General features: G+C 46.3%; 1 protein-coding gene and 2 long non-coding RNA genes across 3 annotated transcripts; 2 read left to right on the plus strand and 1 right to left on the minus strand.

Moving 5' to 3' along the window:
• Window positions 1–1,856: 1,856 nt before the first annotated feature.
• On the plus strand, window positions 1,857–5,404 carry Map10 (microtubule-associated protein 10). The gene has a single exon (NM_028908.3). It carries the CDS (start codon window positions 1,909–1,911, stop codon window positions 4,582–4,584), a length of 2,676 nt encoding a protein of 891 aa, NP_083184.1. The 5' UTR covers window positions 1,857–1,908; the 3' UTR covers window positions 4,585–5,404.
• Window positions 5,405–7,235: 1,831 nt separating this feature from the next.
• On the minus strand, window positions 7,236–11,781 carry Gm39282. The gene is made up of 3 exons (XR_879357.2): window positions 11,680–11,781; window positions 10,865–11,064; window positions 7,236–7,367 (listed from the first exon to the last, which is right to left on the minus strand). It is a non-coding gene; the product is annotated as a predicted gene, 39282 (long non-coding RNA).
• A 5,815-nt stretch (window positions 11,782–17,596) lies between these two features.
• On the plus strand, window positions 17,597–27,903 carry Gm39283 (predicted gene, 39283). The gene is made up of 2 exons (NR_168709.1): window positions 17,597–17,939; window positions 25,989–27,903. It is a non-coding gene; the product is annotated as a predicted gene, 39283 (long non-coding RNA).
• Window positions 27,904–27,978: the final 75 nt, after the last annotated feature.

The following is a 27,978-nucleotide window of genomic DNA, read 5'->3' on the forward strand; positions in this document are numbered from 1 at the left end:
TGGCCTACCATACTACAAGCTCTAGGTTCCATTCCCAGCATTACCTGAAATTGGGTTGTGGAGGCACACAGACCTGTAAATATAACCCATCTCTGCAGGTTGGGCCAAGCTAGGTTTGGGGGCTGATGCCTGTGATCCTAGCACTGGAGGCTGTGATGGGTGGATCACAAGATCAAACCTGGGTGGCAAAGGAGACCCTGCTGTCTCAAAGACAAACAAACATCAGGCTGATTTTCCTACAGAATAAACTGTTTACTGCTGTAGTGAATTCTACAGAATAAACCTCCAGAGAGGCCCTGAATTTGCCTCTCTGCTGTTGAGTGTTTGATGGTCTTTGTTCCCTGAGCCATGTTTTTGACATGGATGCTGCTAGTTTTCCACACTTAACTAAAGACAGGAAGATCTAACATCTATTGCAGCTTGAACACTTGTTGCTATGCAACCTAACTGATGAGGTTACCAAGAGGACTAAGACCAACAAGAAGCTGGTAAGAACCCAGCATATTTTGGTGCCTGTGGAGGGTGGAGCATCACAGCTGATAGTTGGTCACCTGCTTCCCTCCTTCCCTTGATGGTGTAACTGAGGGAGCCAGGACTATATGACTGCATATGTGTTTTTCTACTCTATCCTTGTGACTGTGCTACCATCCTGACAGTGAGACAGTGACGTGTGTGTGTGTGTGTGTGTGTGTGTGTGTGTGTGTGTGTGTGTGAGAGAGAGAGAGAGAGAGAGAGAGAGAGAAGCACAAGGGTTGTGTCTGCCTCAGAATCACCCACAACATGAGACCAACACAACGTGTCTTTGTGAGCTCTGACTTAGATCAAATAAATAGGAAGGGAGACTCCTGATCTGCGTCTTATATGAGAGACCAGGGTTGGGAATCTTCGAGACACCCTGGAAGTTGTGGAGCTTCTGAACTTGGATCTGAGATGTAAAATCGTAAAATGGGCTGGTGCTAAATTCCTCTGTGCGTAGCTTGTGCACTACAGATCTCCAGTGGCAGACACTACTTTCACTCACCGCTCCTCCCAGACATATGTACCAATGCCATTTGCCTACTAACTGAACCAATCACTTCTTCCGCTCTCATGGCGGTGGTACTGGAGATTGTATGCAGTGAACAAGCACTCTTCCACTGAGCTGCACCTCCAGCCCTGACCCATCATTTTCAATACCTTAGGATAGTACATGATCCCTCTCCCCCGGCCCCTCATATTATATAGTAAAGACCCGAAGCTAGTGGGTTCCCATCCGTAGGGAATTCTGCATCAACTAACATAACAGAGTCTTTTTGAAGACACACCAGGGTGGTCAGATGTCAGGGTGGGAGGTGAGGGCTCTGGTGGGTGTTAGGGTGCACTGTCCCAATACACTGAGAGTTCCCCTACACCTGGGCGATGCAAGGTGGTCACGATGGAAGCTGAGGTCAAACCTCCTGAGGCTTCAAGAAGCCACAAGTCCGGTGAGGGCAGGATGGCCTACTAGTGGTCATTGTGTGAGAGGACAAAGAGAGGAAGGAGCCGGTGACAGAAGCTACAGCCTCTGACAGATGCACAGCAACCACAAAAAAGGTTGACTTGAGCAGTGGTCAGCAGGCTCTGAGGCCTAAATGGGCAGGGCGGCCCATTTACTTCCGGTACGTGATCCCTAAAGACGTAGGACCTGCGGTGATGAAATATAAAATAGAAATTATATTCATTTATATAAAATTTAGAGAGAGTGCTGCTTGAGCGCGTCTACTCCCTCAGCATCACGCAGCTGCTCCGACAAAACCCCATAGGCAAAAGAACTCCCAAGAGCACTCGGGGCCGGAAGTCAAGTCTCGCGAGGGCGCGGCCGGTCACGTGACCCTCGCTCCCGCTTCCGGTTGGCGGAGCGAGCTGGCGGCGTCGCCCGGGGCAACAGCAATGGCGACCACGGCGGCCGGGCGGCTCTTCTCGCTGGAGCTGCTCGTGGACTGGGTGCGGCTGGAGACCGGGCTGTCGCCGTGCGCCGCGAGCCCGGCTGTGGCGTTTCGCCTGCTGGACTTCCCGCCGCTGCTCGTCTTCCCGCCGGCCGCTCCTGGCCCGGAGCCCCAGCGCGGCGCCATCAGCTTCGGGCGCGGCAAGGCCTGCCTACTGCGCCTGCACCCTGCCGCCCTGCGGCGCCCGCGTCTGCGCGCAGCCCTGCTGCAACTGCCCGTGGGCCCGACTTCTGCGCCCGGCCTGGTGGGAGCTTGCGACATCCTGCTGGTCCCCTCCCTGGGCCAGCGAGGTGTATTCGCCCTGCGCGGGCCAGAGGCCGAGCGTGTTGGGGAGCTGGCGCTCTTCTATCGCCTGACCGAACTGGGACGCTTTTCCCCGGGGGTTCCGCAGCTGCGAGGCCCTCTGAGCCCTGCTTGTATCCTGGACTCCGAAGCCCTGGAGGTGTCAGAGCCAAGAACCGAGGAGACCTCGAAGCCATGCACCAAAGGCATCTCTGCCAGATGTCTACAGTGTGTCTCAAATGCACGCCTTCTGGAGGGCTCAGAGCCATGTGCCAAGGATACCAACAGCTGGTCTGCAGGGGACTCAGACGCCTCAGTTGTCCAGAAGTCCTGGGAAGAAGCGGTCTTACACAGTAAGGCTAGCTCTGGGGACATGGCTTCTGCCCCTTGTTCACCCGCTCCCAGTGGGAAAACTGTCAGTTCTGTCAGTCAGGATGTCACAGAACTGGACTTTGAAACCAACACATTTTGCCCTCCTCCACTGTATTACACTCACCTGACTCAGGAAAAGACTCCTTCAGCCAGGGTTGAAATCACTATTGAGCCTCAGAGAAATGAACCTGAGGATCTAGATGACATTTTTCCCGAAACAAAACTCGTAAGTCCTCCCTTAAGGCCAGTGAAACATACAAGAGCTGCAGTGCAGGAGAGCCCTCCTGTGCTTCCAAATCTTCCTCAGACTCAGGGTCCAGGAGAAGCGAACGAAGCTCCGTGTCCTCCTCAGATTGAACAAAGTCCAGTCAATGCTATAAGACAGCTGCCACTATTGAATGCTTTATTGATTGAGCTGTCCTTGCTGTGCAACCAGCCCGTGGCAAGCCCCACCCAGGTGCATCCCCATTTAGCCTGGTTGTACAGAGGTGAAGACAAGGGGCCAGACCCTTCCACCAAGTCCACATCCCCGTCGGAATCAAAGAGCAACAAGCTTTCTGTGCGAGAAAATGAAAAGTTGGTGAATCCCCAGTCTAAAAAGAACCCTAAAGGAAAACATCCAAAGATCGGTGGCAGCCCCCCACCAAAGGTTACAAAGGGGAGGCTGCTGTATGGCTTAACAAATACACTGAGACTGCGTTTACAGCAGACAAACCCCAACATGCTGGTTGTACATGAAAAGAGAGAACAGTACAGGAGGTCACAGATACAAGCTGTGGGGCCAAAGTTGCGAATCCCCTCCTGGAAAGGGAAGGTGTCAAGCTCAGCAGCAGAAAGCCAGATGTCACCACAGCTGCCCGCAGATACACCAACAGACTCTAATGGGAAACTACCAAGCTTGGCAGTTCAAAGCCAGTTGCCACCACAGCTGCCCGGGGATGAATCTTTAGACTCCATTGGGTCTTTTGAGGAAGGTAGTGATACTTCAATGCAAATCAGGGCAGGCTTTGATGAGTCAAGCACAACTAAAGAAGTGAAACAGAGCCATGCCATGAAACAAGAAATGGTTGACCAGAGTGAAAACAGAACCATTGTCACTGCTCTGAGAGCACCCGTGAGCCCTGCAGGCTCTGTCACCCCAGAAAGATCTCTTCGATCAAATAGTTTCGGGGGAAACTGGAAAAACAAAGTCCCAAGCCCAGGGCTTTCCCTACAGGAACCTACTGTTGACAAAACTGTGGATGAGGGGAAAGATGGTAGGCAAGTCAAAGCCATAAGTGCTGCTGATACAAGTGAAAATAGACCAACCAGTAGAAAAAGTTCATGCGAGAGCATCTCAGAACTACTGTATCGGGATGGGTTCACCAGCCCTTGTTATTCTGAAGATTTCTGCACAACTGAGAATAACAGCAGAAGTCTGCCGGCTCCCGACAGCAGCACAGGGGTAGAACATGTGCAAAAGGGTTCACGGGCAAGCAAGTCAAGTGAGGCAAGGCTGTCCACAAGGAAAAACAGCAGTGACTCGAGTTCTGTGCTCACCCCTCCCTTTTCTGCTGGCTCACCAGTGTGTTCTCATAAAAGATCCCGTGCACTGAAGATTCATGATAGTCTGGAGGAAGCATCCAGTCTCTCTACCAGTGACTTTTCATCACAGTGGACAAATGAAAAGGAAAACCAGGCAGATCCAGGTAGTTCAAAAGTCATGAGGAAAGGACGGGACAGCTCCACTAAACTTAAAGTAAGAGCTGGTCACAAGTCATCTGAGAAGAGCCAGTCACCAAGGACATCTCAAGTGAGTTCTTACGAGCCATCAAATTTGTCTGAGCTAGAACTCAAGGCCATAGATGACAGTGACTTAGCTGATTTCCAAGAAGAAGAAGATGGCCTTGGTTCATTGCGCATCTCCAGACAGTGCAAAGACATCTGCGAGTTAGTAATAAATAAACTTCCAGGATACACAGTGTGAAAGTATGCTATTTTAAAAAACTAGTTCTATAGCTGCTGGGTGCTGTTACTGCAGAGTTGTAATAACTCACACATAACCTTAGTATGTATGTGGTAGTTCTTAAGAAATGTAAATAGTTTATCATTGATGTTTCTTACCCTACAAACTGATTATACTCTGAAGTCACTGTTAGGCTTAGGAGTGATTCCTTTGTAAAATGCTTAAGATTAAATGTCTATACTCTCCAATCATACCTGTCTTGAAGAAAAGATTATTCTTAAGTTGGCATTTCATGTACCATTGTAAAAAGAAGGGCTTGCTAATAAGTTTAGCACCAATTCTTAATGGGAATAAATCTTGCAACAGATGGATGTGTTAGAGCTTGAGACCCCAAAATGTATTTGTGATCTACCCCTGCCGCTAAGAGCTTTTGGTTTACAGACTTTCATAACATTCTGATCTTTTATTACTTACTCTCCCTTTTCTCTTACTTGATGAACACTTATTTGAGCTTATGTTTTTTGATAAGAGAATCTGTCCTGTTTTACACACCAATATTATTTTGGTTTTTATGAAGTTGCTGAACAAATGCCTTAGCATTTAAAAAGCCTACCATAGGCTGTAGTACTAACACTAACAAGAAGGATGGAAACTTCCTAATAGAGACATGTTTGAGTAGTGCTTTACTTTTGCTGAGTATAAACACCTTTCAAGTGTTCTCACGGTTAGGGTTTGGAGAGAACAAAATGAGGCTTTATCCTCATGTATTTCCACAAATAGGAGCTTGATTTACGGTTAAATACTTCTGTGTATTTAATAAACACTTGTGTTTTCAGGTTGTTTGGTGTTTATTTTTAATGTGGGAGAGCTTGTTTCCATATGCCCTAGTCATCAGTTCTGAATGATTTCCATTGACTTTAGACTTGATTATGTGTTCTGATATCTGTAGGTATTTTCATACAGTTGTATCACACTCTTAACTCTTAGACTTTTTAATGATGCAAATGTTCTGGGACCTGTTAGGCAAAGGCCTGATTTCCCTTTCTCTGTGAACAATTACATAGCTATGTGGCCATGTTCCGAGTGATGGTGATGGCAGGTAAGACTTATAATGAGGAGTCTCTCTTTAAGGGTCATTGTGAATAAAAGTAAATAAGAATGAGCCTGACATTCCTGGGACAGAAACTGTCTTGATGTTTATGTTCGTCTGGTATAAAGGACATGTGTTGCACAAGAGAAGTTCCAGATTGTAGAGAGACTCAAACTCCAAGTACATAGTCAAGTTATGGGAGACAGGTGCAGTATGGCAGTGGGTTTTCTGTGAACACCAGTAAGTAGTTGTGGCTTTTGAATATTGTAAAATACTGGAAATAACTATTCAATTTCAGAAATTAAGTCTGGAAATGCAAAAGGACTTTCATGGCTACAGACTTGATTTTTCTTTGTCTAAATACATAAAATGTGTGTTGTATTTTGATTTTGTAAGACATAGCTTGGTACTCAAACATGAACTGTGTAAATTGTTTAATGACAGTTTTTTTCATGGACAAGATGAAACTATAAGTATTAGAAGATCTGTCAACAGTGAGAGAAGTGTCCCCCATAAATTGGTGTGCTTGAACGCTTGGTCCTTGGTTTGTGGCATTGTTTAGGGAGGATATGTAACCCTTTTGGAGGTAGAGCCTTGCTGGTAGGAAGTACATCACAGCATGGGCTGGGGGCTTTGAGGACTTATAGTTTTGTCCCATATGTCTTTCTATCTATCTATCTATCTATCTCTCTATCTATCTCTCTATCTCTCTATCTATCTATCTATCTATCTATCTATCTATCTATCTTCCTCTATGTGGATAAAAAAAATGTGGCAAACTAGCTTCCTGCTCCCACGACCATGCTTTCCTGCTTCTCCCCATGTCTTTTCCACCACGAGACCCCCCTTAAATTGTTTTGGTTGTGATACTTTATCATAGGAACAAAGAAGTAACTTAATGCAGTCAGCATTCTTTAGAGTCAGTGTTTATTATTTGAGATTTAAGTCCTCTGTGATGAGACTAGGTGAGGGAGATGACTTCCCAGGTGCAAGGTAAACCCATTACCAAGTGGGATAGGGTAGGGCCAGATCAGCTTCCTTTGAGCTACTCCTAGGAGGCTGGTGTAAAACTGTGGCTCACAGCTGCATTCTAAGGAAGGTGGTGTTACCTTTAATACCACCTTTTGCAGCCTATCCCCCATTTTGGCCATGTGTTTTAATTCTTTTAGCTTTGGGCTTAGTTTTTTAAAATCCTTCCATAGTTTGTATTCTTTATAAAGCCTGATTGATCTTACATGATTAAAACTACTGAAATATCGAATCTAGTTTTGGGGTCACAATTAAGGAGGCTCATTTCACAGTAGAGCAGGACAGCTTTTCAAATGGACTGGATATCAAGACAATGACAGAGGTGAATGTGACTGGATCTAAACACTGCTAAACATGGTACCCAGAAGCCTTGGACATGCCCGGCAAATACTGTCACTGAGCTACACACTCAGCCCTTGGGACAAGGATTGAGAAGGAACGTGAGTGACAATGTTAGTCCTGGCTCTGTCTGCAGCTCAGGAAGCAGCTGGCAGTGTTAAATCTTGACTGTTTTCTAGACAAATTCACAGAGGTCTGGACAAGGCACACCACCCATCTCCCTTCCCCTAGTTCACATACCTGTTGGTGGTGTCTTCTTCAGGCAAGAAGAGCACGTGTCATGAAGAGCACTTCGCTCACACAGCTTATTGAGAGCTAGCCCCTCACATCTTGACTTGTGTTTTTTCTGCATGTACAAGAGTAAATTGTTACAGAATTAGACCTAGGGACTAGACTTTTGTTTGCAACGAACGAACGGACAGGTCAAGACTGGAAATTTAAAATGACTTCTTAATTATCACATTTTTATTGGCAAGGTGAAGAAATGTGGTAACAAAGCAACACAGAAACAAGATGAACAGTATTTAAGTGTGTTAAGGAAAACTGTCCTTGGCTCCAACAGTATTTAAATATGTTAAGGTAAACTGTCCTTGGCTCCAAAGAGTGGTTGGTCAGGCTGTATGTGTGTGTGTTCATTTGCATTAAAATGCACAGAGCAAAGCAGAAAGGTGGTCTACCTGCCAGGACTTGTGAGATGTTTCTCACTTTAGCCCAAAACAATTCAGTGAGAAGTTACTTGGTCAAGGACCAAACAACACATTCTCTCTGCCTGACTTTCTCCCAGACCTGCCCATGCCAAGTACACTTTGAGGGGAGTGTCTCTGAGCTACAGTGCCAAACCTTAAGTGGGAGACATGTCTCCTTGTTCTTTAAAACAGTGCTTAAGTGTACATATTCATTATAAAAAGCAGAAACAGAAAACTCTGAGGAGAGTTTTGCTCTCACACTAGAGAATTGAGGTTATAGTCCATCCTCAAATCCCATAGAACTTGGCAGGAGAGGTATGACATTAAGAATTAACCGGAGAATTGAGGAATTTCCCTTAGTTGTCCTCTGCCCTTCACCCACATGCCTCCTTGCATTCATTTCTCGTCAACCCACCCTCACAAAATCAATAAATACAATTTTTAAGAAGGAAGAGAACAAGCATAGAAAAGACAGCTTACGGGTGACTAAAAGGCACAGCTGAGAACAGATTCAAAATCCTCTTGATCTGACAAAGGTGACTGATGCTGGCCAAGTAAGAAGTGGTGCTTTCTAGCAGGCCCAGAGGGACATCAGGTCCCATCAGCAGGGATAGAGAGCAGGGTTAGGACATGGGACAAGTTGGGCAGATGCCAAACATGGAGTACAACAGAGAAAAGCTGGGCCTGGGCAATTGTGTAATTTGCTAGAAAAGGTGTTGGGATTTAAGGGGTCTCTGTTATATTGCTCGGGTTGGCCTGGGACTCACTATCTATGCCAGGCTGGCCTCGAACTCACAGAGACCCACTTGCTTCCACCTCCCCAGGGCTGGGGTAAAAGGCGTGCACCGCCACACCCGGTGGCAGTGAATGGTTTTCATCGCTGTTTTCTTCCTTTGGCTTTTACTTTTCAAACTTTTTTTTTGTTATTGCCATTTTTAAAGAAATACTAAGTGTATGTGGTATGCGTGAGTGTATGTGGTATGCGTGAGTGTATGTGGTATGCGTGAGTGTAGTTGCCCAATGGGGCCCAAGTAGGATTTGAATGAGACCAGTTGAAGCTGAAGTTGCAGGTAGTTGTCAACTGCAGATCATGGATTCTGGGGACCTGTCAATTAAACAACAACAACAACAACAACAACAACAACAACAACAACAACAGCAGCAAAGCGCCTTTAGCCAATGAGCTGAGGCAGGGAATAGGAGATGGGAGTTCCAGCACAGAGTGGGGGTTGGGGAAGGGAATTCTGGGAAATAGTCAGATGTGGGAGAGTCACCCGGGAACTCTGAGGGACAGAAGTCTAAAACTGAGAAGGTAACCAGCCATATAGCATGCTTAGACTAGACTAAATTGGATTGTTGAGGTATGAGCTAGTCAGGGAACAAAGCCAAGGTTACTAGCCTAGGCATTTATTCATATAAAAGAGGGCTCAGAGTCATTACTTCTAGGAACAAAGTGGTTGGGAGGAAAAGCCTACAGTTACTTTCGCAAGAGCCTGGCCTCAACCATTGAGTTGTCTCTTCATCCCTCATTGCTATTCTTTTTTTTTTTTAATTATTTTATTTTTTAAAGATTTATTTATTTATTATATGTAAGTACACTGTAGCTGTCTTCAGACACCTCACAAGAGGGCATCAGATCTCATTACGGATGGTTGTGAGCCACCACGTGGTTGCTGGGATTTGAACTCAGGACCTCTAGAAGAGCAGTCAGTGCTCTTAACCACTGAGCCATCTCTCCAGCCTCCTCACTGCTATTCTTAATGGGCCCTGTTAGTATATGTCTTTAAATTATTTTAATTGAAATATGCTGGCTTTCTACAGAGATTTCAATTCGAATAACTTTCCTGGACACTTCTGCTCATAGGACCTGTCGGTAGAGTCCCTCTACTTTTCTTCTGTAGGTGATCATGTCCTCTGAAGTATATCAATTTATGAACCCCTGTGCCTCATTTTACACAGGACAGGGGACAGGAGAGGGCACAGTGGGTTGGGCACAGCATGTTTATTTGACCAGTGTTTTTCAGGAGCCAAACCACCAAGGACAGAGATCAGCACAGAGATCACAGTCAGGCACGTGGCCTTTGAGTAAGTAGTGTGTGAAAGCATGGAGAGAATGAAGCCGGAGGTGGTGGCGCACGCCTTTAATCCCAGCACCTGGGAGGCAGAGGCAGGTGGATTTCTGAGTTTGAGGCCAGCCTGGTCTACAGAGTGAGTTCCAGGACAGCCAGGGCTACACAGAGAAACCCTGTCTCAAAACAAACAAACAAACAAACAACAACCAAAACAAACAAACAAACAAAAAGAATGGAGAGAACGGTGGGATGGCTCAGTGGTAACTGTGCCTGCCTCCAAGCCTGATGACCTGAGTCTGATGCTGAGATCCTGTAGTAGCAGCAGCAGCAGCAGCAGTAGTAGTAGTAGCAGTAGTAGCAGTAGTAGTAGCAGTAGTAGCAGCAGCAGCAGTAGTAGTAGTAGTAGTGTGTGTGTGTGAGAGAGAGCTGCCATAACTTGTCCTCTGATCCCCCCACCATGTATGTCCATAGCATGTGGACACACATACATATAAATAAATGTGATCAGTTTTTTTAATGGACCAAACATGGTGACACAAGCCTTTGGTACCAACACTCAGGAGGCAGAGATAGGCAGCACTAGAGTTCTAGGTAGCCTGGCATAAGCAGGACACTTGACTTCAGTAATTCTGTGTTCCACCTCCCTGGGGTAGACGAGGTGTCATTCTTTACTGCTCGCAGGTCAGGCCTCTCCAGGTTGTGTACAGTGTCACTGTAGGTGCTCAATGGATACATACTTCACAACAAGGACTATTTAAACTGTTACTGAATATATGTCTTAGCCATGAATCCATGCTACGCCTATCAGGCTCCTTTCTGTTTATCCTGGCCTAATCACGTGCCCTTTCTTCTGTAGTCTGTTAAGAAGAGACTTCTGATGGTGACTGATACCATGGTCACGGGTGAATCCTCACTCATCCTGACAAGTGTTTCTTCATGTATGTGTGTTTCTGCATTCCTGCATGTGCTGTGCGTGAGTGTGCGTTTGTGTGTGTGTTTGTGTGTGTGTGTGTGTGTGTGTGTGTGTGCATGTTCAGACACCCAGGCATTGAGGTCAGAGGAAAACTTCAAGTGTGGGTCCTCACCTTGTTTGAGGCAGGATCTCTTTTGTTCCAGGCTTGCCTGACAGGGAGCTTCCAGGGATTTTCCTGTCCTCTGTCTCCCACCTCGCTGTAGATGCGCTGGGATTACAGTCCGGCACTACCCTGGCTGTGCTGGGTGCTGGGGATCCAAACTCAGGGCCTGCACCGAGTGTCTCAGTGCACTCAGTGTCTGCTCCAAGTCCCTGCAGTGAGCACTGTGTTTGGTTGTCTCTGCAGCCCTCCTCCCTCCTGTTCATTCAGCTGTCCCCGCACATGTCCACTGAAGGCTGGAGACTTTTCCTTGGGATTGTGATGCTTTCTAGTGGACATCTTTGTTTTGAGTGTTTGCAGATCTGGTTTTATGCGGCTGGAGATGCCAAGTGGATTTCTATTTCCTAACATTTTAAAGTTGAGTGCCTTTCCTTTTATGACTGTGTGAGCTTAAAGCTTCACGATAAACATTTTAAAGCAAAAGAGTCACGGAGGCTTTTGTTTTAGCTCTTCTATGCAGGAGATCCACCTCTGTGTATGTCTCCACCACCCCTCCCTGCCCCCCAACCACAGGGCTGTGTTCAGCATAGACCCACTCACCCTCCCTCCTCTGCCCTCCTAACTGCTGACCTTGCAGTCTGCCAGCTCCTCTCCTCCTCTGCACCCTCAGAACCTGCTTCTCCCAGCCCTCTGTCTAAACACTCTGTGCCCAGCTCTCTCCCTGGCTCTTGCACATGGGTCTAGCATGCCCCAGTCACCTTGCTTCCCTGAGGACAGCATAAGAGGCAGTGATGACCCTCCCAAAATGCAAGTCTGTGTTTACTCACTGTCCCAAGACCAACGGGGGCAAAGCCTGATCGCCACTCCACCAAGCAGCAACTCTGCCAGTTTTCTGCGGGAGCATTCTCCCTTTGTGCTGTAATCATCATTCTCTCTCTTGCTCCACCCCACTTTGTGCTTGGGTGCTTCCTTTAGGACACACAATTGCACTCAATAAATGCTCACTTAATGCATGAGTACCTAAATAGTCACAGAAACAAATAGAGCATCCTTAAAAGGGTCACAGCAAGTGGTGGCAAAACTGAGGAGACAGCTGTAGGATGGACAAACACACACACACACACACACACACACCATATACATACACACATCACACAAACATATACATACACCACACACATATACACATCACACTCATATATATACACACAACTACACACACACTACACATCCACACATACACCACAAACACACATACACATCACACACGTACACACGTACACACATACACACTCACATGCACACACCACATATACACACACATACACACCACACCCACAAACATACAATACACCACATGCATACACACATCACACACACACATCCACACAACCACACACATCCACACACACTTGCATACACACATACATCCACACACACCACATATACTCACACATTCACACACATACCACACACACATGCACACACCACAAACACACATATATTTATCACACACACTCACATGCACACACCACACATACACACTATATACCACACACTACACATACATACACACACACACACACACACACACACACACATCTCCCCCCTGCCCCTTTCCCAAGGAAATGACCAACATTTGTTGAGGATTCAGAAAACCACTTTGCTACAGAGAAAATTTCAATTACACGATGGAGATTAAAGTTTCAGCGCTTGGGAATAATTACAAAGATGGTTTCCATTATATAGGTTCAAGAAGAAAAGGGAAGAGAAAAACAAAGACAGGCATGAAAACCCAACGGAAAAGCCTTTCAAATGCTAATCAAATTATTACCTTTATTTCCATCCCAGAAAACTATTTCAAAGCCTTAGACCCCAAGTCTAAGTCCCAGGGACCAATGGAGCCAAGTGATGCAGTTAAAACTCAGGAATCTGGGGCTGGAGAGCAGCTACGAGCACTGGCTGCTTTTGCAGAGAAGGGGTTTGATTCCCAGCACTCATTCAAAGTGATTCTTAACCACCTGTAACTCCAGGTCCAGGGACTCTGACCCCATTCTCCGGCCTCCTTGGATGCTTGTGCACACACATGCACAAATAAAAATACTTTTTTAAATTACAAGAATCCTGAAAGTGTGGGTTGAGGAGCAATTGCAAAGAGACCCTGCTTTAGAGCCATTGTTGAAGAGAAAGCTGGCAGTCACGCTGACGTGTCCTCCCCGTGGGGCATCTGTGATTGACAGGCGGTATGTGCTCTCAGTCTTGCAGTCCTTTCATCTCTGTGGTTTCTTACTGCTTGCCCAGGAGTGCCATGGCCAAGGGTGTCTTCCAACCCTTTTATCATCTGTGATGATCTTCGTTTCATCTTCATCTTATGGACTTCTGAAAGGTGAGCCTCTTTGCGTCCTGTCATCCAGGATTCTTTTGCTTTTCCTCAGTGGCTCTCTTCTGGGGAAGCCCCTTGCCCCCTCCTTTTGAGCATCATGATTCTGTGAGGGTAACTCCCTTCCCTCATTTAACAACAGTTGTGTTTCCCGGGGAACAGTGATTGGAAGGCATGTGAGTCCCCTTCAGGAAGTATTTTTTTAAGCCTCTCTCCACCTCAGTGGGTTTAAGTGATGAAGGACGTTGGAAGTCACCTGGGAGCCCTTGAAGGAGGGAGTTCCCTGGAGATGGGGCCAACGCCAAGAGGAAAATAAGAAAATTGGGTCCTGGTCGGGGTTGAGTCTAGGTTTGCATCTGAGAAATGCTAATTATTGAGCTCTCGAGTTATATAAGAAAACCTATGCTTTAGTTTCGTTTCTATTTCTGTGATGAAATACCTCAAAGGAAACAACTTGAAGGGAGTGGAGTGTGGATTATTCAGTGTAGAATTCGAGGTTACATACAGTCCATCTCCGTGGGGAATTCGAGATGGGAACTCGAAGCAGGTGGTGACATAGCACACAGCCAAGAACAGCAGGAGAGTGGAGGCAAGAATACTAGTGCTCAATATGCTCTCTACTCACGCAGCCCAGGATCTTCTGCCTCTGGACTAGTGCTGCCTACTGTGGGCTGGATCATCTGATCTCAATGAACATAATCAAGGTAATAACCTACAGATGTGCACGGGCCAACCTGATCTAGATAATCCCTCTTTGACACTCTCTTCCCAGGTGATGATACATTGTGTCGAGTCAACAATTATAGCCAGCCATTTTGCAGCTTAATGGTGATTCAAGCCTTTTATGGGAGCACTCCAGGGGCAGAGGAAGGCAGCTTTCTCTGAGTTCAAGGCCAACACAGTCTACATAGCGAGTTTCAAGTGAGCCATCACTTTTGAGTCTTTGTCTCATAAAACAAAACTAGCCATCACAACCCACTTTTTAATTTAATTTAATTTTTTCAGTATATCAAAACATTTATTCATAGCCTTGTTACAAATGTGCATTCATCTATGGGGAGTTTTGACATGCTACCTACAAGATTTAAATCACTCCTGCTTCTGAAGAAAAACATTTCCAAATCAAGGACATCCTTAAGCTACTTTGTGCTCCCTCATGTCATTCGGGAAGTCTCCGTCACCTTCAGAAACCCACCTTGTGACTTGGATGTCTGCTCCATTTCCTCCCAGTTGTGGGCCTGGGCATACAGCGAAGATCTACATCCCAAACAGCTCTCAGCTTCCACACCTACCCACTTCATGTGGGGTCCCGTGGCCATGCAGCTCACACACCCACTGACTCTGCTCTGTCTCCCTCTTTCCTGGGAAGGGAACGTAGGCCAAAGACTGCCATGGACACCCTAGATCCCTAGATCCCACACCACAAACACATCCCAAGCCCCAGTTACCATAACCCATTCTAAAACAAACCGTGGAGTGTAGGCTCTGGGAAACTGGTCATTGGTGCCTACTGTTGAAGTATGAATACATGGGTTTAATCTCCAGCACCAACTCATGTGAGAAGCTGGGCAGGATGGGCAGCTGTGATCCCAGTGATGGGGAGGTAGAAACAGGAGAGAATCCAAGGACCTTGTTGGCTAGTGAGCCTAGTCCAGTCAATGAGCTCCAGGTTCAATGAGAGATCCCGTCTCAAGGAATAAGACGGAGAACAATGGAAGAAGACACCCAATGTCAACTTCTGGCCTTCATACCCATAGGACCTCACGCACACACATGCACATATATGCAAACATAAACATACACATGCACACACACATACCTGCACACATATGCACAAACATAAACATACACATGCACACACATGAATACATGTGTACACATGCACACACAATGCACACATGTGCACACACACATGTATACACACATGCACACACAGGAATACATATACACACACATACACGAATACATACACACAGGTTCACATGTGCACACACGTGTATGTACACATGCACACACATGCATGCACACGTGAACACATACACATATGCGTGCAGACACACACAATTAGAAATAAAAATGACTCTTGCATTTGTAAGCCTCTCAGTTTCAACCAAAGTAATTCATGTACACAGTGGACATTTGATTGATGTTTGTCTTTCCTATTTTACCTGGTGACCTCTTACAAAGGTCTGAAAGATTCTCTTGATTAGAATGAATGGAGGAAACCAATCTTTGATGTGATGGACATACTGTAAGTCTGTTCAGTCAAACATCTATGTGAAAGAGTAAAAGCATGTTTCTTATTTCCATGTCCAAGCCACCCCTAACATGGGGAACACTTCCCTCTGACTTCACAAAGAAAGAAGGGTGGGATTCCGAAATCGTGTGTTGACTTAAAGTTAGAACACAGCTGTTTATTCAGAAAGAACTTTTGTCAACTGCATTTGCAATCAAATGGGTCATTTTAGTTTAACAGTGTACCTAGTAAAAGACTTTAAGATTCTCTTGTAAAACAGGGTAAGAGCTGGCGAGGTGGCCCAGCAGTTACAGGCATCAACTGCTCTTGCAGAGCACCTGGATTAGTTCCCAGCACCCACACCAAGAGGCTCACAACTGTCCACAACTCCAGTTCTCAGGGACCCAATACCTGCAGGCCTCTGTGGGTATTTGCGTGCATGTGTTATGTATAAATTCAGGTAGACACACTCATATCCACATAAATAAATGAATAGATAATTAAATAGTTACTGTAAAAAAAAAACCCAATAACTTCAGAATTTAAACTCAGTGGTTCAGATACATCAATGGAAACTGAGAATAGCTAATATATAATCCCATCCCCAAAGGCAGAAACTAACATATGGAATACATGTATTGTCTTCACAGTCTCTACATGCATATCCAACATGCTGTGTTTCCTATTTAAGAAGAATATGAATATAAAAAATTTTCCATACAAAATGTATAAATACCATAATTTGCTTGACCAATCAGTGTCCTGTTGTACAGGCATACCTAAATATATTTTCTTGAGACAAGATCTCACTATGTACCCTCTGCTGGCCTGGAACTCACTGTGTAGACCAAGCTAGCCTTGAACTCACAGAGATCCACCTGCCTCTGTAAATGCTGAGATTAAAAGTATATACCATGTCTGGCATCTAAATAGGTTTTTTAAAACCCCATCAATTGAGAAACCTTCAAATTGATTGCCTGTCAGTACTAGAGTTAAAGCTAATGAGCCATCACATATTTGGATAAATCTTATTAATAAAAGCCAAGGGTGCTGGGGAGGTGGCTCAGGCAAGCATAGAAAGCTGGGTTATAACCACCAGCATACTTATCAAAAGCCAAAATAATGGTATGGGCTTGTAATTTCAGTTCTGGGGAGCTGGAGGCAGGAGGACCCCTGGGGCTCAGTAGCCAGCCAGCCTAGTGGAATTGGTGAGGTCCAGGGCCAGTAAGAGGTCTCATCTCAGTGGTGGATACACACACACACACACACCTGCATACACATATGCGTATACAAAACATACATATATATCAAACACACCAAGAATAAAATCCAAGGAAGGCAACAACTGTCACTACAATTTTTGAGCTCGATTACCAGATTGCTTGCCAAAAAGGCCATGGTGTTTCAACATTCCATGAGGTATAGGCCCTGAGGATAAGTGGCTACATTTATTTTCACATATCTTCTCGGTGAGGAATGGTCCTACTGTGCTGTTTGGGTGGGGAATGGTCCTACTGTGCTGCTTGGGTGGGGAATGGTCCTACTGTGCTGCTTGGGTGGGAGATGGTCCTACTGTGCTGCTTGGGTGGGAGATGGTCCTACTGTGCTGCTTGGGTGGGGGATGGTCCTACTGTGCTGCTTGGGTGGGGGGTGGTCCTACTGTGCTGCTTGGGTAGGGAATGGTCCTACTGTGCTGCTTTGGTGAGGAATGGTCCTACTGTGCTGCTGGGCTTCCTTTTATTTGCTAATGGATTAGGTGGCACTTTTTCTTACAAGTGAACTTGTCATTTTTATTATTTTATTTTACTTTTATTGCTGTAAGAATCTGTCTGTCCTTAGTGGCAATCCTTGAATCCTGCTCAAGTTTCCAGGCATCAGCAAGAAACCTCTGCCCTGCTGCCTGGGTCCCTAGAGAGCCTGCATCCAAGTTAAGTGAAGGCTGGGCACGTGCTCCTGGGGTCAGCTGTAGGTCAGGAGGGAACCGTACACTGTCCCAATCAGATGGGTTCCAGCATCAGACAGAAGAGCCAGGCCAGTCCTGGTTGGAACAGGGAGGTCCTGAGAGGGGACAAGCCTCTGGCCATTAGCCTAGGGACTGGCCTGTCTTTCCACTGGCCTCATTTTGTTTGTCAAAGCAAGTCCAGAGGCCAGCTGAGTCTCTAGGGTAGAAGAGCGACTCTCCCTTTGTGCACCAGTCCACAGACGCAGAGTGACAAGACTGGGGACAAGAAGACAGAGCAATTGCAGCACAACTTTCTTCAAATCAATGCATCCTAAATCAATCGAAATGCTCTCGGAGCTTTTGGGAAATGATTCTGCAGTTTACAGTTAATTCAAAAAGCAGCAACTTCTGCTCGGGAACACAGATTCCAGCGTCCTTAACGACATGACTTGCTGTGGAGGAGCACGTGAGGTTTTGTGGTCACAGAACAGAGGAAGATTATGAACCTCGATGACATCACCGGGGACAGGTAGGTGGCCCACCTCAAAGCAGAGCCATCTCTTCTGCAGATCTCAGATGCTCTCACACTATTCTTAGGTTTGGAATTGGTAACGGTTAGGGGTCGGCGAGGCTTAGCGAGGCATTCTGAGAAGTGAGGTCAGATATGAAAGTCAAGGTAATTGGAAAGCCATTAAAGGGCTTAAGATGGCCTGAGCTAATTTTGTCTCAGGACACAGAAGAGTCAGTCCTTCCACAGTCACATCTCAGATGGTCAAGGTCACACAGCCTAATAGAGTTGGTGGTCAAGGTCACACAGCCTAATAGAGATGCAGCATCTGCAGAGAGCTCCACACCGGAGACTCTGACTTCACACCCAGCCCACATCCACACTGTGGCCCCTCAGTGCTATCTGTGGACTCAGCTTTCTCAGTGAAGCTCTCAGTGTTTGCTCCTCAGGCCCCTTCTGCTGTCTCAGAGTCATGTTGCATCTCAGAGTCTCAGTAACATCCGCTCTGGGCCAGGACTGAATGAATGATCTGGAACTCGGGGTCGGCCTGACCTTCTGTCTTGCCTAATAACTGAACATTTATTTCAAGGAGCTAAACGCACGATGACCTTCCTCTGAGAGCTTTATCTGTATGGGGATTTAAATTACATATATTTTCTAAGAAGACAGGAAATTTCTCCAAATTTCATCTTCTAAAAGCTTCCAGGTTTTTCTTTTATTGTAGAAAATAATCTCCCAAGTTCCAGCCGTTACCTCCCTAGCACCTAATAACACTCAAGGAATCTAACCCAGAATGCGCTTGCCCTGAGAGTCCTGGGTGGAAGCCAAGCATATTAATGTTCTGTCTGGCCGTTGGAGACAAAGGCAGGTTGTTTCTGTTTGGAAGCATTGCAAGGGTTCTGATCTCCTGTTTCTAAGCTAACCTTAGGTTTCAGACACTGAAATCTAGGATTCTACCTAGCTTGCTTGGTTTTCCTGGGTCTCAAGTATTTGGCAACTACAAACTTGAGGTCTGTGAGATAGGCTGCAGAGACAGGATGCTTCTAGTTTATAAGTAAAAGGAAATTAATTTTTAACCCAATGTAAAAACAAAAAGAAAAAGATGAAAAAGGAGAAGAAGGAGGGGAGGGGAGGAAAAAGAAAAGGAGGAGGGGAGGAGGAGGAGGAGGAGGAGAAGGAGAAGAAGAAGAAGAAGAAGAAGAAGAAGAAGAAGAAGAAGAGGAGGAGGAGGAGGAGGAGGGGGGGAGGGGGAGGAGGAGGAAGGAGGAGGAAGAAGAGGAGGAGGAAGAGGAGGAGGAAGAAGAAGAAGACAAAGGAGGAGAAGGAGAAGGAGAAGGAGGAGAAGAAGAAGAAGAAGAAGAAGAAGAAGAAGAAGAAGAAGAAGAAGAAGAAGAAGAAGAAGAAGAAGAAGAAGAGGAGGAGGAGGAGGAGGAGGAGGAGGAGGAGGAGGGGGAGGGGGAGGGGGAGGGGGAGGGGGAGGGGGAGGGGGAGGGGGAGGGGGAGGGGGAGGAAGGAGGGGGAGGAAGGAGGAGGAAGAAGAGGAGGAGGAAGAAGAAGAAGACAAAGGAGGAGAAGGAGAAGGAGAAGGAGAAGGAGAAAAGAAGAAGAAGAAGAAGAAGAAGAAGAAGAAGAAGAAGAAGAAGAAGAAGAAGAAGAAGAAGAAGAAGAAGAAGAAGAAGAAAAGAGCTGCATAAACAAGAACACACAGGCAAGTTATTTAATACAGCCCTAGCTAACACACCGATGTAGCAATGTAGCTTGGTCTAAGTTCTTAGAAGGAAGGAAAGAGTAATATACAAACCTCACAACTTTGCTCTTTCCAAGTCCTGAATTATTCTGTTTTGGTAAGCCCTTTTCATGCTCCTTAATTCATGCTCAGTAAAGGGTTTGAGTTGGAAGTTCAAGGAAGACACTGAGGTGTTGACTTATTAGTCAAGTTATTTATACTGCAGGCAGAAAGACAGACAGACAGACAGACAGACAGCTGCCCGCAAAGTTACCTATTGAAAGTGAAATCCCAGGGTTAGAGAGATGGCCCAGGGGTTAAGCGCATGCATGGCTCTTGCATAAAACCTGATATCAGTTCACAGAACTCAGGTCAGCTGGATCACAACTGCCTACAACTCCAGTTCCAGGGACTCCAGGGCCCTTTTCTGCCCAGTGTAGAGTCCATTTGCATGTTCACGAACACACACACACACACCACATTACACATACCACACTACACACACATATACCACACGCTACACACACATACACACAAACACACCACAGAAAGAGAGAGAATAATAATAAATAGTAATAATTATAATGATAACGCTCTAGAGAATAAAAGTGAAGTCCCCATTGTGAGCCAACAGGTTTGGAGGGATGTGGAGCCACAACTCGAACAGTACAGGGTGTTTGTAGCCAGTATCATTGCTAGAAAAGCCAACACAGAGTTTTGGCTTCGGTGTATTGTGCTGCCTCTGGATAGCACATCTGTGGACAGAGGCATCCACCCAGGAAAAGAACCCACAAAGGTGACTTATAAACAGAACAGAATGCTCAATGTCACTGATAATCCAGGAAACGAAGAGAAAACGCGCATATACACATACATACAAACATACATACACACAAATGTACATACATACATACATACAAACATACAAATGTACATACATACAAACATACATACATGCATACATATATACGTACAAACACACACACACATACACCTTAAGAGCATATCATGGTGGACCTAAAACAGTTGACAACTATTAGCATTAACTGGAAGTGAATGAAGTCTTCAGAGACCCACACCCCTGTTAGAAAAGGTTCCCTGCATAAGATGTGTTTTATGTATACACATTTCTTACTCGAAGTACATACACACACATACACACACATCAGAATGCTCTGATCCCCTTGAGACCCTTCAGTGGAGATGCTAAGGTGGCTCAGTGGGTGGAGAGACCCCAGCCTGGTGACCTGAGTTCAGTCCCTGGAACCCGTGTGAAGACAGAGAGAGCTGACTCGCAGAGTTGTCCTGTGAGCTCCACACGAGTGGAGGAACATCATTACACAAGTGAAGACAAACAAAACATCACTTTAGGAGAGACTGACATGGGCCTTCAAAGACCACTAGAGATTTCTACATCCTGACCTGCGTTGCTGTATGGATGTGTGGAAAATGTCAGCGTGAAGCCCAATACTTCCTACTACTGCAGCCAATTAAGTAAAAAGCCGCCATATACAGAAAGCCGTATGTACAGTGTTAGTGAAATAACACATCAGTGGGAACACTTCAAGCAGCCACTGTAAAGATGCCCTATTGAAAAGAAGCAATTATGTTTCTTAAAGATATAAAAACCCCTCTCCTTCTCAAGGGCGGCTGTGTCTGTGTGTATGGACCCATCAGTCTGCAGGATGGCTGCGATCTCCGATGGCCTTGCCCCCATGATGCTCTCTTCCATCCACCTTCATAAAAGACTTCCTTAGAGCAACCCTGGACCCAGACACCCCACCACCACCACTAGGATAAAACCAACTGCAGAGGCCTGCAGGCTACAGGGCTTGGGCTGAACCCTTAGGACACACAGAGCATTTCACTGAGTGCCCGGCACTTACACAAGTCCTGCCCTTGCACGTCTCTTCCCTGAGCTGAGCTCCCTCCAGGACTCTGCTCCCTTGCATGTGTTTGCTTTTACTGGCAATATTCTCTCTCCTTGTCCTGTCTGAGGTATTTGCACACATCCCATCCACACCCATTTCTGCCTGAGGCATTTGCACACGTCCCTCCCTCTGACACACAGTGTGCACATCTGATTCTCAGATTTTCCCCCCCCCCAGGGATTGTGTCCACACTGCCATACTCAGCGCTGATGTACCCCGCCACAACCACAGACCCTTTCTGTCCTGGTGAAGTTTCAGTGCTAAGCCATAAAGATCTGCCTCTGCACGAGCTCATTTCCTATCTGGTCAGGGCACAACCTGCATATTCATCCCTCATATCTCCTGCCTGGGACCAGCTGGAGAAAGGGGCTGGCGGAGCAGGCAGGCAATGGCAGCCCAGAGAAAACGCTCCCAGTGACTTCGGCTGCTCTATCAGTTTTGCTCCTCCTCATTCTTCTTTTCCTCCTCCCATTTCTTCTTTATGGTACTGGAGGTGGAGCCCAGGTAGGTCCCTTTGAGTGCTGGGCACATGCTCTGCTACTGTATTCTGCCCCAGACCTTTCAAACTCCTAGCATAACAAAGTCACGAGGAAAATGAACAAGGGGCAGCTCACAAAGGCCAAACTGTTCCCTTTTCTCTCTCTTTTTCTAGTTTAAGGGTTTCACTAAGTAGCCCCGGCCAGCCTGGACCTCATTATATAGATCAGGCTTGCCTTGAGCTTTCAGCAACACCCCTGCCTCAGATCCCAACTTGTGGAAGTTACAGGACAGAGCCACCACAGTTACTCTTCCTTGGACTTTGCCAGCAAGAGAATGACATCACCCTTCAGGCTGGACCACAGCTGCTGCCTGTACCATCTTGTTTTCAGTAGTGTGTGTCAGATGATAACTACCGCAGTTCAGTAACGAACAAGCTCGTGAACGGCTCATGGATGGAGGAGAATTTAAAATACCCAAACTTTATCGAGAAGTTAAAAAGAAAAGATCCCGCCCGAGTCTTAAGTATTATTTATGATGGTGTCAGTGGTAAGACTGAGGCTGTGGATTACAATTAACAAAGGAAAACTGTCAGAGAAAGAGAAAAAAAAAGTCTCCGGACAGCCGAGACCCACCAGACTGTGAAATAGGCTTTCAACCGTGTGATGGAAACACTCCCTGGGACACTCCTCGTGAGGACAGTGAACGAGAAAGGACTTTGCATAAGGGAGTTCTGCACTGGTGACTGGAGCCAGGGAGTCAGTGGGCTGAAGGGACCAGCTGTGGGCTGAGGAGGCTGCCCAGGAAGGAGGGAGGCTGGGGAAATTGGCATGGGAAAGGCACGGGGGCACCAAGTTAAGTTGACGAAAGGAACTCTGACACACCAGGGACTGCTGTGACACAGAGATAGCTGAAGGTGGGCGAGAGAAACCACCAGAGCCAATTGATATCTGCGGCCAATATGCCTAGGTGGACACCTCCCTAGAGGGCATGGATGACCAGGAGGGCTTTAGTGTCGATGCAGTGGGGAGAAAAGATGGGGTGTGACTCCTGAGCACCAGGGACCATCCCTAACTGGCCCTTTCCCCAGTCTCCTGAGTGCTGATGTGGGACAGGGAGAATTTCCTTCCCTAAATCAGCCTTGGCGGAAAATGGATATTCAACATTTGTTGGATGAAGGAAAGAAGGATGGGATAACATCCAGTACATGGCTGTGTCAGCTGGGAGAGGGAGGAGAAAGGAAGGAAGGGGGAGGGGTGGAGAGAGGAAGGGTGGGTAAGGAAGAGAGGAAGAGGAGAGGCAAGCAAAAGCAGGGAAGGGAAGGGAAGAGAAAGGAGAGGCACTGTAGATCCAGGGCACACTGCAGGAACCCACTCCCTTGATCTAGCACTCCCAGCCTATTCCCAACACCTTCCAAGGCCCATCAAACTACAAATCAGAGCCCCCCCTCCAAGTCAGCCACTTCCCAAAAGCCCAGCAGTTGCTTTTAAGCTCAAGCCTTTAGCACATAGTCTCTTGAGGAACATTTTAGATGCCAGCCATGACAATAATCAAAACTTAATTGTGAAGACCCTCATTGTACAAACAATTACAAGAAATTAGAAGGGGCTCTGGATGTGTAAATAAGAGTGCATTGTGTTATGATTCTGGACCTGCAGACGCTCACCCCCATAAACACAACGGTTATAGAACACAACACTGTGTGTTCACATTGTGTGCACGTGCATGTGCCTCTGTGTGTGGGCAAGTGGAGGCCAGAGGTTGATGTCAGGTGTCTTCCTCAGTAGCTCTTTACCTTATCCTTTGAGACAGGGTCTCTCACTGAACCTGGAACCCACTGATTTGACTACACACGCTAGTCATTGAGCCCCAGGGGTCACTCTATCTTCCCCGGACCCCAGCTCCCCTCATCTAACTTTGACATGGGTGTGGAGGATCTGAACTCAGGTGCTGTATGGGGTCATCTCCCCATCCCATGAACACCCATCGTAAGTCGGATATGCTTTGGAAGTAGTCCTTGCATACTATTTGATTATTTTCAATGCTGGCTGAGATGTGCTAACTTGATCACATGGCCTGCTAACGCCAATAGGCCAAACCTGCCGTGTGAAAAGCATTGATTTGGAGGCTATAATCAGTTACTGTTTATTCACAGGCAGTGCAGTCAACAGCAACACACACATTTCTTAAAGTAGGGAGTCTGTGACAGCGATCTGACCGCTTTCGAGGACCCTGGAGATGAGGTTTGACCTGGGCTACCAAGGAGGAGGCAGATGTCTGTGCTTGCTGGGGCACTGAGTCTTAGGTTTGAACCCTGACCTCATAAGGCTTTCCCTCTTTATTTTTTTCCCCCTCTGCAACACACAGTGCTCTTGTTTTCAAAGTTCCTTCTGGTCCAAATCTCTCAGATAAAAGTGTTTATCATCTGTTCCAGCCTCTTACTCTTCCCACTGGCAGACGCAGAAAACCATTTCACCGTCTTTGAGTCCCAGCAAGCTATTAATCTGACTCTCTCTTCCCTCCCATCTTAGCAGGCTTAGGAGGGACTTCTGCTGTTCCTTTCTTTCTCAATGCACTGGCAAAAGGCCATCTTCCTCCCCTCGATGCACAGGATGACGGTACTATGTCTTTCTCTTTGCTGTCCTCAGTGGACATGGCCAATACTCACAGTGATCCTTCTTCCCTGGTAGTTTAAAACCCATCTCTGTTCACGCCTCATTTATCTGACAGCCCCCAAACCCCCACCAGGACCAGGAGCCTGGCTGGCAGTGGCAGACCCTGGCAAGTTCCTTTCTAACCTTGGCCTCCTCTCTTGATTTTTTAAAACTTCTTGCAATGGGTTTTAATTAAGGGATCCTGCGGACATAAATACTTTCATAATCCATTGGTTTTGTTTTATTTTATCTTTGTGTGCATGTGTGTTTGTGTGCCCATGCCCATGTGTATGGGGGGAGGGGTAGTGATCAACCTTGAGTGCCATTCCTTAGAGATCATCCACCTTGCTTTTTGAGACAGGGTCTGTCAGTGGACCCTGAGGCTCACAGGAAAGTCTGGTGTTAGTGAACGCCAGGGATCTCCCTGCCTCTGGTTCTCCCCTGCTGGGATTCCCAGGGCATGCCACTACGATGGACTTTTGTGTGTGAGTTTTGGGATGCTCATGTTTGTGCAGCAAGCACTTTACTGATAGTCATCCTATGCTGAAAGAGTACTGTATCCTGATGGGAGGGGCATGCGCAGAAATCAGCCTTGTCTGTCTTCCCAGCAGCAGCTCCTCTCTCTGGCCAGAGCCCTCAGCCGAGACTGCTTTATGGAGCAGTGGGGCTTGCCCTTAGAGAAGCACACTGGAGAAACAGCTAAACAGCTAAACATCTGTGATGGTTTGCATATGCTTGGCCCAGGGAGTGGCACTATTATGAGTGAGATGGAGTGGGTGTGGCCTTGTTGGAGTGGGTGTGGCCTTGTTGGAGTGGGTGTGGCCTTGTTGGAGTAGGTTTGTCACTGTGGGCGTGGGCTTTAATATCCTCATTCTAGCTGCCTAGAAGCCAGTATTCTCTTGTTTGCTTTTTGAAACAAGAGGTGGAACTCTCAGGTCCTCCAGACCCAAGTCTGCCTGGATGCTGCCATGCTCCCACCTTGATGCTAATGGATTGAACCTCTGAACCTGTAAGTCAGCCCCAACTAAATGTTGTCCTTATAAGAGTTGCCTTGGTCATGGTGTCTGTTCACAGCAGTAAAACCCTAACTAAGACAACATCCAAACTGACTTTTAAAAAACTGACTTTCATTTATTTTTTTTCCTATTTAACTTTAACTGCATTGCTTAGCTCATATGTAATATTTCTATGATACAGTCTCTACTTTCTGTTATTGAATCACCTTATGTCATCAAATCAATAGCAGTATTCTTTGTTTGTTTCTTCATTTCCTTCCTATCAGGTCCCATCCCAGGAGGACACTGGGAGCTTATCGAGATGTGGACAGACTGCAGTCCTGAGAGTGGAGAAACTTAGAAGGGAAGATGTCCATTCCCTAAAACATGGAAGAGTTAGATAAACACACCATAGGGTCCTGACTTACCTCATCTACCAGAGAGCTGGAGTCACAGAACTACAGATTTCTTGAAACACTGGGGAACTGGAATGTGCCCCACCTGAGTCCAGTTTACCTGTGAGTGAGGAACCACAGCTGCCTTAGATGTGTCTAAAGTTGGGTTTCTTCTGAAAGTTGGATGTGAGAAGTCCAGAAACCTGGACACAGAAGCATTTACATGAAGCAAGCATGGCCTCATCTCTACAGACCTCCTGAGGACCACAGGGAAGAGCCAGTACATGGAGAAGCAAGGACTTGCATCCCCTGGACGGCAGATTCAGAAGAGTGGGCAGCCCCTGCTGTAGGAAAGGAGGAAGTGCCTCTGGCTTAGATCCTTCTGCCCCATTTCTCCCACGGACAGGAGACATGGCTGACTTAGGGGAAGCAGAGCTCTTGTCTTGCCTTTGGAGAAGGCTCATCTCAGCTGGAACAAAGAGAGAAGGCAAGATTTACACTTATGGGGAAGAAGGATTCCATCCTAGACACCATTGGAGATGTCTTCTCACTATGCCCAGAGCCAGTGTGGTTGCCACAGAGAGGAAGGGGCTCAGTGTCATTAAGTCATCTGTAACTGTGGCCCAGTGACACGGGTCTTTGTTGGTCTGAAGATAAGTTAGGACAACACAGAGCATCACTTGGAAAGCCAAGCAGGTACCATGGGCATGCCATTGCAATCCACCACGGGGAAGGAATATGACTACAGGAAGGCAGGACACACTGGAAATGCAGATGAGGGTAGACCGGGAGTAGGGGGAAGGGAAGCCTGCACAGCCCAAGACCATTCTGACTGACACACAACAGTGTTGAATAGTATCTGTGGTGCATTAGCAGAAACCATAGCAACTATCCCAAGCCTAGCTCATCAGTGACTAACTTGCACCAGCTCCCCCTGGAAAGAGCCATCATTAAAAGTCATGAGCTCAATTCCGGGCACAAATACAGCTTATTCCAGCTTCATGTGCAAATGATGTCTGAATTTCAAAGAAAACTTATAAGATACACACACACACACACACACACACACACACACACACACCACATACATACACACACACACACACACACCACATACATACACACACACACACATCACAGGAAAACAACCTATTATCAAGAGGCCAGTCAATCAACAGTGCATGGCAGAAATGAGCTACAAAAACTATCACACAGAGTTATATACCAATAAATAAGTGATTCCAAACAAGGCTACAGCATGCCTTAGGACCTGCATAGTTCAGCAGATCAATACCAGTTATAAGAAGAACAGAATGAAAGTTACAGAAGTAAGTACAGCAGCCGAGATGAGGAATGTCTTCAATGGGCTCGCCGATAAAACTGATAGGTTATCTGATTATTTAAAGGTAGGCAAATAGAAACAATACCATGTAACAGACATGATTTCTCAAATAATAAAACTATACAGCAGCTGTACTGAGCATCCCGAATCTCAGAGGAGAGAAAAGGAGTATTTGAAGAGATAATGGCTGATATTTTCCAAAGTGAGATGAAAGATATAAAATATAAACCTGAAACCCTTCTAAAGGGGCTAGAGAGACAGCCTGGCAGTCAGGGGCACCAGAGTTCCTGTCTTAGCACCTGTACCTCCAGCTTTACAAAGTCCAGCGCCCTCTTTCGGCTTCTGTAGGAAATTGCACTCATGTGCACATACCTCCATACCCATATACACATAATTAAAAATAAAAAATTTTAAATGAGGGTTCAGAAAAGCAAGCACTATAAATAAAACACGGAGAAGTCCCTATACTTGTTCTCATGTGTGAGTGCTCTCTTTCTTCTCTCTCTCTCTCTCTCTCTCTCTCTCTCTCTCTCACACACA

This window comes from Mus musculus, chromosome 8, assembly GCF_000001635.26.
Source record: "Mus musculus strain C57BL/6J chromosome 8, GRCm38.p6 C57BL/6J".
Lineage (NCBI taxonomy): Eukaryota > Metazoa > Chordata > Mammalia > Rodentia > Muridae > Mus > Mus musculus.